Source organism: Buteo buteo, chromosome 16 (genome assembly GCF_964188355.1).
Source record: "Buteo buteo chromosome 16, bButBut1.hap1.1, whole genome shotgun sequence".
Lineage (NCBI taxonomy): Eukaryota > Metazoa > Chordata > Aves > Accipitriformes > Accipitridae > Buteo > Buteo buteo.
The window spans coordinates 2,392,510-2,409,191 of NC_134186.1; the positions used below are offsets into that span (position 1 = coordinate 2,392,510).

Genomic DNA, 16,682 nt, shown 5'->3' on the forward strand with positions numbered 1-16,682 from the left:
TTCTGGTTGGAATGGACCTCGGAGGTCATCTCATCGAACCTCCTGCCGAAAGCAGGGTTGGATGTGAGATAAAACTAGATTACTCACTTTACACATCTTCATGCAGTCTGTGCTTGGAAAAACTCTGGGCAGCCCCTCGTCACAGGATGAGTGCTGCAGCCCCCGGCTGCCCTGGTGCTCCGCTGCTGAACTCGGCGGTCCACTTTATCGATGTTTCCCTTATGCTGTGGGGCGCAAAACTGGGCACAACAGGTTAGGTGCTGTCTAATGGGTGTTGAGTAGGGGGGAGGTAATCGCCTCCCTCCGTCTGCTGGCTGTCCTCCTGTCCGTACAGCCCAGGACACCATCAGCTGCCTTTGCTGCCAGGGCACGCAGCTAGGTCCTGCTCAGCTTATCTGCTGAGACGGTATCTCTCACTCTGCTTTGTGTTTAGAGGCGCATTGTCCAGACGCTGGACAGCATCGCTTCCCTCGTGATCGATGCAAATGCACGGCCACCCTCCTCCTGCAGTCTCCAACTCGGGGAGGCACGCTGGCCTCAGCTAAATGGGAAGTTTTGCGATCACGTTCCGAAGGAGACACTGCCCAGAGCGTGGGCACCCGCTCCTTTCTCCCTCTCCCAGAACTGTTGGACAGTTTAGTGGGTTCATCCATAACGGATTATGCCGACACCCTAGCAGAATGGCAGCACTTTGCTTCCAGCAGGTCTCATGCAAGATTGCATTCGGTTCTCGGGTATACAGACCTGGGAACATCATCATATGTGATGATACGCAGAGACTATATTTAAAAAAAAAAATAAATCCTCAGTGGCAAGAGAACAAACCTGACTAAAACTGGAAGACGTGGAAGGGAAGAGAGTCTCTTGGGAAAGGGCTGTCGGGTTTGGATAATGATGCCAAAAATTCAGTCTCCCCCGTGTCTGTGTTTTGATTCCTGCTATGGGAGCAGATGTCCGTTCAGGAAGGGTGTGCTACAGCCGAGCTGCGGTGGGTCACTGTGATGGTAGCTGTTACCTCGCCGCTGGTACCGTACTGAGGGCTTGAATTATTCACATCTAGTCCAGCAGCGTACGAGCAAGCAGGTGCAGAATGGCAGCTCTCGGCTCTATTCAGCCCACCTAAATTGAACGTTCAGCTAGCAGTCAGGAAAGCAAGCAGGCTTGTGCATTTGCAGTGTGCTAAAGATACGGGTGCGACGGGGCCGGGAGCCAGTCTGGTTTTTGCGTGGCTCTCAGGGGACTGGTTAATGCGCGGTGACGGTCTGGCTCTGTTCCTGTGTTGGTAGCAGCGATGGTGAGCTGATGAGAGATGTGCTGGGACTGCTGTCTGTGTTCACGCAACCTTCCTTGGGGCGATGCAAACAGAATTGTTTCTTGCTGGACACTGTGTCTGATAATTGGTTCTGATCACAAATCTTGTGTTTGTCTCTGAAGCCAACCAATGTTCTGTTTATTTTTTCCAAAGCAGCAAGTAGATTTGAAAGCGCATTTCATTTTGTAAAATGTCCACAGAAATGGCATAGCTGTTTGCAGAGACTGTGTGTGTGTTTTTAGAAGGCCAACTACTGCTAAGCTTTCCAGGTTTTACTGGGTTTGCAGATTGAAACCTTGTATATTAACGGATCTAGCCAAGATTATGGCAACCAGCAAGACTGGGGAGAGAAATCGTGCCCCAGATTGCTCTCTGGGAGCTGGAGAAATGGATGTTGTTTCAGAAATTCTCTTGCTGCGACTGTTTCTTCTCCATTTGTTTCAATGAATAAGCTCTTTGAGGATCATATTACCCCATTGCAACAATCATGTTCAGGTTTTCCATGACGCTTGGGATTATCAGGCTTGTTTGGCTTCTTTGCTGAGAAAATGAATAGGTGTTGATTTTCAGGGCAGCTGCAAATAATGTATTTTTTGCTTTGCTTGTACAATTGGAATTTCACAGCTCTGAGCCCCAGGTTTTGTCTTTGTTCAGTTAGAGGTGCTGCAAGGAAGTTTCGAGAGATGAGCTAAAACACCAGTATGTTTCCTTCCCTTCTTTCACCCTCGCTGGATTCCTCAAGCAAAGCTCGTATCTCTACATGCTCGAAAGCCAAAGCAGAGCAAGAAGAATTTAGGACTGAGTGAAACTCAGTGCCCACTGATGTGAATGGGAGGTTATTTAAAGCTATTTTCTCTCTTGGCTCTCTGAAGGTCAAGCGATACAGCCGTGTGTGGGGAGGGACTACATGTTTTCTTGCTGGGAAGCGTGACTCGGGTTTCAGGAGGAGAGTCAGCATCTTCTCTCTCGTTTCTTGTTTTTTTTTTCATCTGCTTTCGGCTCAGCCTGCAGACCGTGGAGTTTAAGCAGAGCATTAGCCTTTGCAGCGATGCAGAAGGTTATCTTTTAGTGGCAGCTGCCAGCACTGAGAGCGAGGGAGGTGCTGGCAGGCAGCTGAGCCGCGGTGGGTGCGAGGTGACTGCGGATGCCGGTCTTCGTTTTATCTCCGTTTGGTATTGCAGAAGGCAGAGAGGGTGGCATGTGTGTAAAGGAGAGCACGTCACCTGACACGCGACTTCGGGGATTGTTAATTGGGTTTGCAGCAGGATATTCCCAGTTGTAAACGTAGCTTAGATGGAAATGGGATTGAATGAATTTTTTTGTAGGCTGTTGTGCAGGCACCATCAAGGACCGGCTGCGCTTACTGCTGCTTATATCTCATGGTAAATTCAGTCTGTGATTGAAAACAGGAAGAATAGGGTCGGAGAATGAAACCATGCTGCTTCTGTCCAGAAAGGGACAAACTGCACACAACACATACTGCATGCCCTTGATACTGCCGGTGAGGGACAGCAGATGGTTCTCTCTTGCATCCTCTCTGATCTTCTGTCGGATGCTGCCTGGTTGGTAAAGGCACGTACGGCGTACCACGAACACCGTCCTCAGATGGGGAGAGTTCGTGGCGGGTGTTTTGGTTTGTGAACTGTTGAGAACGAGCCTGTCTTTGCTTTGCAACGGACGTGCTGTCCCAGATGCAGCTCTTCCGTCAAGTCATTAGGGTTCAGCCAAAAACATTTTTGGCCACGAATTGCAAAGTGATTTGTGATAGCTTTGTACGTGGCAAAAAAAGTGTGTTCCAGGTAAAGTGAATACCTCTGGATCCTGGCCATACCCTGGAACACAGGGGAATACTGTGTGATCAGGGATGTCTGTGGAGAACACAAAGGCTGCGGGACTTTCCCACCCAGTGTCTGCGGTGAAGGTGGTTGGTAAACAGGGGAACGGGATAAAATGAAGGTGTGTGTTCCCATTCCTTCTGCCTTCAGCACAGACGCCATCCCTGCTCCCTGGAGCGCTCATCTTGCTCTTGCCTTTGCAGCCGTCGGTCTGTCCAGCTGCCCAGAGCCCCCCATTCCTGGGAACGGCCTGAAGATCGGTGAGCGCTATTTAGTGAACGACGTCGTCTCTTTCCAGTGTGAACCAGGCTACGCGCTTCAGGTACTGAACATTTTTCCAAAAAAAATGGATGACAACAAACACCTGGAATACAGGGAGGTCCTCCAAACCTTGTGTCTTGTTTTCCTCTTCTCCAGGGCCACTCTCACATTTCGTGCATGCCAGGCACCGTCCGCCGCTGGAATTACCCACCGCCACTTTGCATCGGTAGGACTCTTGTTCTTTTTTACCTAGCAGATATTTATAGCGCTTTTCTAAAAAAAGGTAAGGGTCGGAGTTAGAGAAATGCAGGTTTGTTCTGGAAGTGAGATAAGAGTGTGAAAAAATCTTCATTTCTTGCAAGAGGAAATTTCAATGAAAACGTCCCCGTGGGCCGCCCAGGATGCTTTATTTAGAATTCTTAAAATGTGCCTATAGTATAAAAAGTAAAATAAAAAAAGCATTTCCTCAAGAAAAAAATCACTCAAAAGGGAAAACCTAGAACTTCTTTATACTGAAAGCAGGTTGCTTTTATGGGTTGAGGGGGTTTTTTCCATTTTAAGCAAAGAGCTGCAGGATGTGGTTTATTTTTATGAAAGGCTTCTTGATATCACTAAAACTGCATCTTTTACTGGAGCCCGTTCACCCTCCCAGTATCTCCAAACCATACCACTTGGTGCCTTGCTGTCCCTGCTTTGGTGTCTAACAGGTCCTATGTGACCAGCAAGAGCCAGGTCACTTGTCAAGACGGCTCTTTGCCCGTGACACCCTCCGAGGAGCAGGGCTGAGCCTGCCGAGTGTTTCAGGCCTTCAGAGAAAAGCACTGGGTAGTTGATTTCCACTGTGGAAGAGGCACAGAGGTGAAGAGAACTTGCTGGAGTTTTTTGATTATTTTCAATACTTTGCTTTTAGCAAATCTAGATGTTTAATATTCATATTGCACGTTTTACAGCTTTGAGAGAGACATTTATGCATTTAATAGCTTTAGTTAACAGTTATTTCAGGCTCCTGCTGTTCTAGCTTACATCATCTTGCTTTAAAGTAATTATAAGAGCTAACAGTTCTTTTATCCAATGATCTGCAGGCCAGGAATAAATACAGAGACATTTACATGAGTCTAAAGGACTCGTACCCATGGGAGTTGCTCTGAAAGAAATCAGAAGCCCTTCAGCTCGGTATTAGAGTTGGGGGATCCCAGCCTGGAGGAGGACCCCAATATTATTATCTAGCTGATGCCTAGCTGAGCAACTGCAAGTTTCGAGTTTTCTTCTTTTAATCAGCATCGGTCAGCCAGTTCAGTAGGATTTTGCCTGGTTGGGCTGTGCCTACTGGGCACCGTCACAGTGTAGACACCGGTGCAGTTGAATTCAGATGTCTGGTTTTGGATGGTCGTGACCAAGCGCGGCGGTACAAACGCCCATCCACCCGTCTGTTCCTATCCCTCGGCTTGCATCGCGTTTGACTGAAAAAAGGTCATCCAGCTTCAGAGAAGCATGAACACGTCTCTGCAGCCAAGCGCAGATCATCACGAGTGACCGTTGTCTTTTCTGGGGATGCCGCAGCACCCCTTGCTGACAGTCCTGAGGCTCATTTTCCTGGGCTAATCATGTACTTAAACCCTGTCCAGAGCACCGCTGGCTGCCGGCCACACGGGAACCCAGGCTTTGGTTGTTCCCCTGCTCAGAGAACAGCTTGCTTCCCTGGCGAAGTGTGCTGATTTTCTTTTGGTCTACTTCATCCAGATGCTTGACTTCTAAATAATTCAGAAGTAGTTCTATTAAAGAGCCATTAAGAGGAAAAAGAAAGAGAAATCTTCTGGGAGAAACCTTGTTAGTAGCAAGTACACGCGTAATGAGATAGTGGACAAAGGGAATCTACCTTCACTGTCAGAACGAGTTAGGAGTACGCCTGGGTGTATTCGGCTGGATGGTATTACCGTAACAAGGTAGAGGTCATCCAGATAAGCATGAGAAGATGCTATCTGTGTTTAAATTTCATGTGATGCCTTTTGTAAACATATTTTGTGCTGTCATATGTGGATCGCTTCTTGGTAGGGAATTTACTTCAGTCAGTGTGCAAACACGCTGTTCTATATTTATCAGTAATTGCCCAGAGATTGACAGGTATAGCAGTCAAGGTAGATCAGTTAGAAGAAGAAGTAGCAGTAACTGGAGTCAAAATAGGACCAGTCTGTTTCTTAACAGTAATTTTTTTAGGTGGTTAAAAATTCAAACAAGTGCTGCGTGCATGATGTGCACTGTTACAATGTCTATGGACAGAACAGAGCGTCCGTCTTGTCTCTTGCAGCTCAAATCTGTCTATCCCACTGTGATTGCCAAAACTGGATCTCGGAGCCCAGGCTTTTATCTCCAGAGGGCAAGAGAAAGGCACATGCATTAGTAATGTGGCCATGCAGTGCCTGGCAAACTTTGTGCTAGTTCCATAGCAGGCTTTCCTTTTTCTCTTCTTAGTTTTGACCTTCTTTGTTTCCCACGCAGCTGGCTGGCCATGACCGTCACCCAGAGAGACCCCTAAGTGATCTTGACCCCTAACACTGTTGATTTTACAGCCCAGTGTGGAGGAACAGCAGAAGAGATGGAAGGAGTGCTCCTGAGCCCAGGGTTCCCAGGAAATTATCCAAGCAACCTGGACTGCACATGGAGGATATTGCTGCCGGTGGGGTTTGGTGAGACATCTGGTTTTGGTCTGATGCTATCACAAAAGAGATGATAAGAAGATACTGTCCCTGTTCAGTCAGTGCTGGATGCATTGCTTGCCAAGATGAGTTACAGACACTCTGTTGTTTGACCTCCTGGTCACACTTCCCATTAAAGGTGCATTTATATGGTGCTGTGAAATGATAAGCATTTTTTCCAGGGGTGATTACGGGTCACCATAGGGTGTAACAGGTTGATATGGATTTGTGGGCACACCTCTGAATCAGCTCTAACATCCTCTTTTAGTGTGCTTGTCTTAACTACTCCCGTTTGTAATAGCCCTAAAACATCACCACCAGTTGCATCACTCTTTATAAATGTAACAAGTGACCAAAGCTGATGTCAGATTATATCCTACCTCAGCTAGAGTTCATGCAGGCATCAGCACGTTCAATACGCGGATCTCCCCAGCCCTTAGTAGGAGAGAAATTTGCACACCCCCAGCTCAGCTCTTCTCCAGGCCAGCCCCATCAGGGTGCCTAATTGCCGGGAGGTAGGAGTATTGCATGCCTGGAAGAAGCGCTGACTCTCGGGGTTTTGTGGATTAACTCTCCTCCTCCTGGTGTAGCTGCTGTGTGCTGCTGGGGAAACGAAACACCCGGCTCAGTGTGTCCTGCCATCCGAGCTGGCTGCGCTCAGTTTGGCAAGGGGAGATCTGTGTAGCTCTGCGCTTGCCTTCCGAATTTCTCTGGTGTCAGGCGGAGGGAGAGGCGTGCACAGAAACTCCAGCAGCATGAAAACACAGGCGTCAGTAGCCTGAGCTCGTCTGAAACTAGCAGGACCCACATACCTACAGACACCCTCTACCTTCAACCGTGGTAAATGTGCTACTGCTGATTGACTGGGCTATACTGGGCAGCACTGGGTGAGTGGTGCTGATATGCTAAGGCTTGGGTGTAGCTTCAGAGGCAGACCCTTCATTCTTCCTCTCCAGGTGCTCACATCCAGTTCCTAAACTTCTCCACTGAGCCAAACCACGACTTTGTTGAAATCCGCAATGGGCCGTACGACACCAGTAACGTCATCGGGCGGTTCAGCGGCACCGAAATCCCAGGCTCCCTCCTGTCGACATCTCATGAAACAACTGTGTACTTCCACAGTGACCACTCACAGAACAAGCCAGGCTTCAAGTTGGAATACCAAGGTAAGGAGGCACAGAACGAGCAGCGATGGAACAATCCTGTCCCCGGGTGAGGGGGCGGAGAGAGGGTAGGCGTCACGGTTGTTGCTATTCTGTTGAATTAATTCCATGAGGACTTAATCCAAATGAGTGGAAAGGTGTTACATGAAGGCCATGCTTAATCCTAATAACTGGGATCTGTTCACCCGGACTTATGCCTACGGCAAATAACAAATGTTCCTAGAGTGCTTTGCGGCAGTGAAATGCCTTTGAATTAATTCCAGCCAGATTCACTTAGATCTTGGCTCTGTCGACTGGCATGTGCAAAGAGAAGAGTCCTCAGCAGCCATGAGTTCGCTCTGGAATTTTGCAGCTGCTTTTCAGTCTCAGCTGAAGTCTAAACGCATCCTTAGCTGCAGCGTAGCCTTGTGCTGAGGCAGGCTGGTGGAGGGAACCAGGTAAACAGCCAAATAATATAACAACGGGGCTGGCATGGATACCTGGAGTGAAAGGAAGGAGAGAAATAAATTATTAAAGTCAAAAGATGCCCTCAGTGCAGTTTTTGAAGATGATGAGGGAATGGAGGTGCCCTCTTTCTTACCCAGCTTGAGTCCCCAGTTTTGAAGACGATGTCCTCTGAGCAGCCGCTGCCTCGGTCTCTGAAGCCAGCAGAGCGAGACCCTGGCAGTGCTCCTTCTCTTACTGGATTTGCTGCTTCTATGAAGGTGCTGGATTGGGGCTACCCACCTGAGTCTTTGCCCTCTTGAAAGAAAACATGAACTTTTAGCCCTGCTTGATCCACAGCTCTACCTCGATGAGTGTTTCTGCAAAACGGTTTGGTCTTCTCTGTCCCGCCTGTCCTTGGCATGTGGGAATATGAAGGGGCAAAGGATGCTAAGCGTAGATTGGGTACTTCCTACTGAATACAATTAGGATGGGCTTTGCTTGCCAAGTGGTCCAGCTACTGCCTTGGAGAGAGATCTGAGGAGTGGGAAAGATAGAGCATGTGTCTCCAGCCATGTGATATAGCCAAGGACTGACAAAGGGCTGACTCGCCAGAAATAGCAATAAAAGCCGCTACTCATACTTAATTGAAAACATTAATTTTTTCTTGGCTGTCCTGTTCATGCACCATATAATTCATGCGCTATTGCACAATTTAGGAAGGAATGTGCTCTGTGAGGCACTCTGGGTAATCTCATGGAAATTGCTATGCAAATTAGCTCTAGCAAGGCTGACCAATAATTTATAATGCCAGGTGGAACATGTTAACCAATTGACTTGCATTCGTCATCAGGGTTGTCCGTGTTTTGTTGAAAAACAAGGCAGATTTCCCAATTAGAAGTGAAGTGCGGGGTGACTCTGTGAATACAGGCTCTGAGACTTCGGCAGAGCAGGACAGACCCCGGTGCTCGTGTCTGAGGCTGCTGCAAAGCAGCAGCAGGGTTTTCCCTCAGCCTCCATGCAGATGTGTGCATGGTTCGTTAAGGTTTATCTCCTTCAGTGAAGTCATTGTATGAGGAGGACGTAGCCAAGCAGCACAGAGAGCGTACTGTTCCTGCTTTTGTGAGAAAATACGACGTATGAAATATTCCTCCTTTTTTTTTTTTTTTTTGTTGTTTCAGCCTACGAGCTGCAGGAATGCCCTGACCCTGAACCTTTTGCCAATGGCGTTGTAAGAGGAGCCGGTTACAACGTCGGCCAGTCCATCTCTTTTGAGTGTCTGCCTGGCTACCAGCTGATCGGCCACCCAGTCCTGACCTGTCAGCACGGCACCAACAGAAACTGGGACCACCCGTTGCCCAGGTGTGAAGGTACGGCTTTGGGATCACCCTGAGAGCACCCGGACAGGCATTTCTGGGGAAAGAAAAAGCTTCGGCTCTCTGTTCTGGCCTCCTTTTGAATTGTTTTGTAATTGAGCTGAAAGTTTCTCTGGAAACAAAAGCATGGCTGGAGGCGGGCTGGGAATGTGCACTTGGAATAAAGCCTCAGCCCCTGAGGTGTTGAAGCGTATTCTCAGCGAGTTGATGTTCAACATATTTCAGCCTAGGCAAAGCGAACGTTTTGAACAATTCAACGCCAAGGTGCGTCTTTTCAGGTGGTGCGTTTGAATGTCTGGGTGAGGACTGTCTCTAGCTGTCAGTCTCGCTGCTGAGTGCCAGTGGGAGCTGTGCTTTCAGACTGGAGCAGCCCAGGGTGACTGTAATAATCATTCTCGTCTGCTTTACTTCTTCAACGATGTTCAAGCTTCCATTGATTCAGCATTGGTAAATAAAAACAGTTCCTGGTAAAAGACCCTTGCAGCTCTGGGGGCTCATAGTGTGGGAATATTGTGTCACTGTCTAGTCTCCTTAATGTGATCCATGGTGGCATCTCCAAAATGATCCAGATGGGAGCTCTTCAGTAACCTTCCACAGTCGTCTTTCTGAAAACCACGATTGCTGGGAGAACCCTGCAGGCTGAAGGAGTGGATCTATGTTCTAGGCATTGAAGCTCAAATGTCCAAATTCTCTTTTCAAACCCCAGTAGGGCTGTTTCAGCCTTTTATCCTTTGGGCCAATGGACTGAGTTTTGTGTGGTTTACTTTAGAAGGTTTTCATACAAACCGTTAAGAAGTTCAAGACTGCTTATTGAAGATTTCCCACTGCACTTCCCAAGGGCACTGACCTTTATCCCAGCCTCTTTACAGCACTTGGTCTGCAAGAACTGTGCACTGGGGAAGGAGAGGGAGAGGTGATATTTTTCCTCTTTTAAGTCCTTGAACCCCAGAGAACAAAATGCATAAAGAACCAAATCCTCAGCTGCTCTTTCACTGACCCCAGCAATGCAGCAGACAGGTGCGTTAGCCAAAAAACTGTCCCATGCTCAACTGGGTGCTGCTGGTAAGGTGGGGGCTGGTGGTAGCAGGATTATGCCCTTATCTGCTGGCTACAACCATCCAGTTCTTCCTTCTTTATTGTGTTTTTTAAGTAGCTTGCTTTCTCTGCAGCACTTCTGGTAGCAGCGAAGGGTGAGGGGTTAGGTACGTTTTGGACCATTTGCTTCTTTTCTCTGTGTGCACATCTGGTGGGCTGCTAGTGCTGGTAAAGTCGATGCGGAACTTATCTTTTCTAGCTCTTTCCTTAAATGGTCCATTTTTTGCGTAGCAGCAAGCAATGAGGACTCACTGCCTTAGGTGAGGCCATCTCACCTTTCCCACACGGGTCACAGCTGAAAGCCCTTTTAATTAAAAGAGAAGCTGTAATTCTGAAATAAATGCACAGAGGCTGAGATTTCCAGCACCGTTCCAGGGAGGTTTTTTTTTCCCGTGATCAGCAGGCTGCCTGCTGCTTTGCAGGGCAGAAAGGAACTTGGCCTCCAAGATTTCTGGGGTGTTTGTTTCAGAAAATGAGTGTATGGAGTTATATAACTACACATGCTTTTCTCAGCTTGACAGACCACATGAGAAAGCAGAGCAGAACCACAATATACGGAGCCTGGCTCTAACCTCACATCTGGCACATCAGGTCAGGGCCAGAGTGGCAGAAGTCTGCGGAGCTACTCCTGTGCAAAAAGGAGCGTGGTTTGCTATATATTAGTATAGCACTGAGCCTGAATTAATAAGTCGTGTGGGGAGGGAGAATGTGTTAGCCTAAACCAAGGACTGGGTTAATACAGCTACGTGGCTTGTAGAAGAGAGCTGGCTCGGACAGATGACACTGTCTGCACTTACCCCTTGAGTTGTTGCAGGTTGCCGGTAACGCGCTGCAGCCGTTATCATCATTTCAGTTGAACTTCCATGCCAGGGAGGTCCAGAAGCCGATGCTCGTACATGGGACTTTCAGACATAGGGACCTGCTGTGGCCCTTGGCAGGATGTCATCTTTCTCTCCCTCTTTCTCGCTGCCTGTTTCTAATTGCCTCTCCTTAGTTTGCAAGTTCATTTGGACCTAGAAGATACCTAGTGCAATAGAACTGTCGTCTTGATTAATGAATTGGATGCTGCTGTCATACAAATCATCATTTCCCCCCTGCCCAGATGCACTCTGTGAAAAGCCAGCTGCTCGGTGGTTCTCGTCCAGGCCATGCTGTATGAACAAGTGGATAGATTTGCCCACTGGTGTGATCTTGTCAGGAGCTGTATTTTTCCATGCATGGGTGCAGACAGCTGGTGGAGCCCAAAGACTCTTACTAGGGCATAAGATAGAGTTTATTTGCACACCTGGCTATCACATCTGTACAAAACGCCCTGACAGTCTCCTTTCAGCTCTGAAGCGCTTAATAAATTTATTGTAACGGAATTAAGTTGAAAATGTTAGATGTAGTTGTGACAGATGGGAATTATTCGAGGCAAGCTGGGCAAAGGTTTTGGGGCTGGATCCTCCAGAATTGCTATCTTTTTATCCAAAAAAAAAAGGAAAGAAAAATGGGAAACACAGGATCTTTAGGAGTTACTGTTTTGGGGGATAGTTCTTCATTAGGTTTGTGTTTCTGTGTGATTACCTGCAGTGCCTTGTGGAGGGAACGTCACCACCCAAAACGGTACAGTTTACTCTCCTGGCTTCCCCAACCAGTACCCCAATTCCCAGGACTGCACTTGGCTTCTCACAGTTCCAGTGGGATATGGAATCCATCTCAACTTCACTCTGCTGCAAACAGAGCCCTACAGCGATTTCATCACTGTTTGGTGGGTACAGCAAAGGTGTGGGGACTGACTGGAGTTGCTACTTCGGCTCCATTGCAGAAACGTGCTCTTGCTGATAAATAGAGCACCCATTGCCACAGCGCGTGGGTAGTGCTGTGTCTGAGAATGGGAGAAAGTATCCTCTGGGGACACTAGGATGAGGATTTGGAATTTTTTGAACTCCAGGTGCTTGATGGGACCTTTAGATTAAGGACCATGTGCTGCAAGGGGCTAGCAAAATGGACAAAGTGGCTCTCTCTGAACACAGTTAATGTTACATTCCTGAAAAATGTAGGGAAGGACTGCAAGGTCAGTGAAGGGGATGATCACTGGATGAGTAGGCTGCTCGTGCCGGGTGATGGAAATGTCATCCTTTGGGTCTGAGGGGAGTCTGTACAGGAATCCTTAGCTTTCGTGGTGCTTTTGCCTCAGTGTTGTGCAGCTCGCAAGAGTAGTCCCACCCTTGGCCGTATAGCAGCACCTGTCAGACCTTGTAGGTCTTTCATACCATTAATTTCTGCGATCATCAGCAGTTAAAAATGAAGGCCATCAGACCCCTGCAGTGCCTGGGGTCAGCAGTGACCGTCCCACTGGTTTGCCACAATTACCGTGAGTGGGGGCTGAGCTGCCACGGGGATGCCAAGCGGCATCCCGGCTGTGGCGGGAGGGCGTTCGGTGGCAGAGCCTCCCTTGTCCTGCTGGATGCTGTCATCAGCCTGGCCCTTCATCTCCGAAATGCTCTGCTGGATGGAATAAGGAAACATCTCTTGGGGAGCTTAAGGGACTTTACAGAGGACACTTTATGAATGGTAAATGGGGTCTTTATCTCAAGCTGAATTTAGTTGAAATGAATCTTGCTCAGACTCGCATAATAGGAATTGCCTTTTGCTTCTGATTTCCCGGAGAGACATTTTTATGGGGCTCATTTTTTTCCTTTTGCACTTTACCTATGGCTACCTGTCTGTGGATAGAGGCTGAATGAAGAGAAAGCCATTGGTGAATCACTTGCATTTACCAGTGTCCTCTTTGGGTTTTCTTTTGCAATCAGAGCTACGCAGCCCTGCAATCCAAGCTGATCTCCCAGCCTCCAAAGGCGATGCTGGGATGGCGTTAGGCACCAGAACTGGCTGTGACCCCCAGCTGCCTTTTAAACAGCAGCAACTGGGAACTGTGACCTGTGACGTAAAATGGGCGCAACTCTGCTGTGGTTAATGAAGTGGCACTGATTTCTTTACCCAGGAGCCTTACAGGCTGGGATCTTCCTTTCCTATTTGGAGAAGGGAAGAGAAATGGCGTGTTACCAACCTCAGTCAGCCAAGGCAGCACACATAGCTGCGCCGGCTAAGGAGGTCGTGGCCAAATTCTTGAGCTTGTGGCACTCAATATCTGACTTCCAAAATATCTCAGTGTCTGCTGGGTAAACAGGGAGTGAAACTCATTTGGAAAACCGGCCCTGATTCTTCAAGTTCTGAGGTTAAAAATGAAGTTGATGTTTGTAATTGTCTACTGGGTGAGCACTGCACTGCCAGAAGAGATTATCCTGGTTATAATGGAGTGGGGAGGGAGACTGGGGGTCCAGGTCAGCTGCCCAGGGAGCTGCTGAGAATGTAATATAAATGTAGAAAAGGGAGGACAAGGAAGGAGGAACATGGAGGAGTTACAGTGCATGCAGTGAAGGAGGTTGGTTGTTGCCTAGGATTAAAGACATGTAATAATGCTCTTTTCTTGTGTTTCTGATACGTGATTTTAGGGATGGTCCACAGCAAACAGCCCCACAGCTTGGTGTGTTCACTGGCAACTCTGCTAAGAAATCAGCCCAAAGCTCTTCCAATCAGGTCCTGATGAAATTCCACAGTGATGCAGCCAACGGAGGGATTTTTGCCATTTATTTCTATGGTCTGTATTGCTTACTGAGCAACACATGCTTTATACCTGCCTATGGGACGCGGAGGGGCGTGGATCGGTTGTGGCTTATTGTGGGGATGACTAGTTCTGGGGAAGAGAAGATGTGAAAAAATATACTTTTACCTGAAGTCTTCCACAAAGGGCCTAGTTTCACGGGGTTGAGATTGAAGGTCTCTTACACAGTCGAGTGCTGGCAAGTGGTCACACAGTCTGTGCAGATGTGGAAATCCATCTGTAACGTCGTGATAATTCAAGCACAGGTCAAGTGCCTGCAAACTAACAGCCGTGCCAACCCTACGCCTCTCTCAAAGCGATGCCTGTAAATACCATCCTCTCCATGACAGATCCCATTATGGATAGCTCCACTTTGTTTACCTAAAACTCTCCTTTCCCTGCAATGTGGGCTGGATGCAGTGCTGTTTTTCCAATGCTATGCTAAACCAATTGGGTCATCTTAGTGGCCTGTTTTAAATGGTGACTGTGTTCCAGCTGAGAGGTGACTTCATTTCTCCGGGGAAGAGAAGGATTCCCATAAATCCCTGAATTACTTGGGGATTCTTTGGTGTGAGTGCAGCTCACGCTAGAGAGATGTTGGTTATTACATTGAAATGAGAGCATTTGCTTTCCACCACTAAACAAGAGCCCAACTTTAAATCGGATTAGCTAACAAGTTCCTACGGCAGTACTGGGATTTTGGAAAGTGCAAATGGAGACCTCCTCTTGCTTCGGTAATTTGCTGGCAACAACGTCAACAGAGTCTTGCATGAATTACATGATGAATCTGTGCAGAATGTCTTAGCTTATGTTCAGTTCCGAAAGGCAAGTATTATACGGATAGGCTGAATTTAAAGAATGTTTGCTAGGCTTCGCAGGGAATTGGTTTACTGCTGCAAAACACTGTAAGATTTATATTACCAGACAATGGTGCGTATATAACAGTTATGCAAAAAATTATGGTTTAGGCAGTTTGGCTCAGAAATGAGCAGTATGTAAACACTGCTGCAGTTCAGTGAATGCTTCCTTTTGTAATATGAATTAGATACTATCATTGCTATGGTTAGAGCCCATCAGCATATGTTGCTGTTCTCTAATCTTGGTAGCACTTTATACTGATGTTTCTTTAGCTTATGGTTTATGTGGGGTATAAAGCCACTCGCAGGCATGAGAGGTCTGGAGTTGGTGCTGGTAGGAATCGGTGTAGTCTAGCGGTCGTTTATAACCTCTTAGCCAGCTGGGCACTCTGGCAACTGCTTGGCCTTTTTAAAAGTGTCATTTACTGGCTCAGTGCTCCCTTTATACGTGGAAATTAAGTATAAAGCCTGACCCCAAAGATTTAAGTGATTGAGGTGGTTGCTTCCACGGTGAGATTCCTCCCTCTTTCCCAAGTTCTCGTTCTGCATGTGGTGCCTTGCACACCGAGAAGGGTGTGGGGAAAGGGGGGAAATTTTCCCACCAGGCTCAGGCAGTACAGTCAGTTAAATCTTGGTCATCATGCTTTAGGGTGTAACCGCAGGAAATGCAATTTCCTCAGGATCTACAGCAATGTATATTTTCATTTCTGTGTCTGTATGCTGGCAGATCTAGGACATAGGAGACATCCTCTTTCAGCTTTAAATTGTCTTTTCCCATACAATGATCAGCACCCTGTCAGAACCATTGCCCTTTTAAATGCCTGCAAAGAAATGTTTCCTTAGGGTGGAGGGAGGGAAACAAAAGAATGATTCACAGAGCTTAAAGATTCAATAGCATCCCTTGAAAAATGATGATGTTGCACCTATTATTAAATGGGTTAGTTCAGGTGCCAGCACGAACTGATGTGTGAGTGTGATGGGAAAGGGTTTTATGGCACAGTAATTCAAGGGGGTCCCAGTGTGGTTTCAAGGACGGGACTTTGTTTTGTCCTGGTGAGAACAAATGGATATGCTGTTGAAAGGAGCTCTACCAGTGCTGTATCACCCATATGCTGAAGCCATCTTAATCACACTTCTGTATTGAAATATGGCCCATTAAGGAGAGATTAATGCTGAAAATGCTGGGTTATCTTTCCACTTCAATAGGTGCTGTCAAGCACTTTTTAAATAGCATTTAATTTAAATTTTTGTTACGGTTTCCTTTCCTTCTTCCCCCACTGTCAAGCATCTGTTGAAAAGATTGCAAATAACTGTGTTCCCTCCTGAGATGGCTCTTTGCTGGGTAGCAGAAGGTTTCTTCCCCCCCTGCCTCCCGTCTCCCACTCCTCTCCCATCCCACAGGCAGGCTCTCCCGGCTCCTTTGCTCATCCCTGCTCTGTGCTGCTGTGGTGGATTGCAAGGAAGGGGCTGACTGAATTACAAAGCTGGCACTTTCCTTTGACCCCACCCTGGCTGAGTTTAGCTCACCGAAGCAGCATGTGTTTGTTTTTTCTTCCCCCTTGCGCACATGGGATGCGTAAGCCTGTCCCTCGTGTTAACCAGAAGCTCCTGCGTTCCCTCCAGCCCATTCCCTGGACCTCCAAACATCATGGCTTTCCATGCATCCCGGGGGGGAAAGTATTATCCTACCCCTGGTTGGGGGGTAAGGAAATTGGGGCAAGACGATGGGGCGTCTACTTCTGTACGTGTGTATTTAAGCATCATGATAAGCCTCATTAAAGTTGCTGCCACGACTGCCAGCCTTGCCGTGGTGTGAAGAGTTCGACATCGTGGAGTTAGTAAGAATTAATATTCAGTGGCAGCTTGAACTCGAGTATCTTAAATTAAAGGGCTGATATAAATTTCAGAGGAAGTTATGCTTGTCCAGGGTCAGGTGCAGGGGGAGCAAAGATGCAGAGAAGTGCTGAGCAAATAGCAGAAAATGTCTTTCATTAATATTCATTTAGTTCCCAGTACCATAT

The 16,682-nt window shown here is 47.5% G+C and overlaps 1 protein-coding gene across 1 annotated transcript in view; it reads left to right on the forward strand.

Annotated features, from left to right (window-relative positions):
- Window positions 1-16,682, forward strand: part of CSMD2 (CUB and Sushi multiple domains 2) — a 306,984-nt gene that overhangs the window by 243,915 nt on the left and 46,387 nt on the right. The window contains exons 38-44 of the mRNA XM_075047281.1: window positions 3,351-3,469; window positions 3,565-3,634; window positions 5,976-6,092; window positions 7,058-7,267; window positions 8,869-9,057; window positions 11,731-11,908; window positions 13,656-13,801. Of these exons, the coding sequence (XP_074903382.1) occupies window positions 3,351-3,469; window positions 3,565-3,634; window positions 5,976-6,092; window positions 7,058-7,267; window positions 8,869-9,057; window positions 11,731-11,908; window positions 13,656-13,801 (1,029 nt within the window). The remainder of the gene's footprint in view (window positions 1-3,350; window positions 3,470-3,564; window positions 3,635-5,975; window positions 6,093-7,057; window positions 7,268-8,868; window positions 9,058-11,730; window positions 11,909-13,655; window positions 13,802-16,682) is intronic.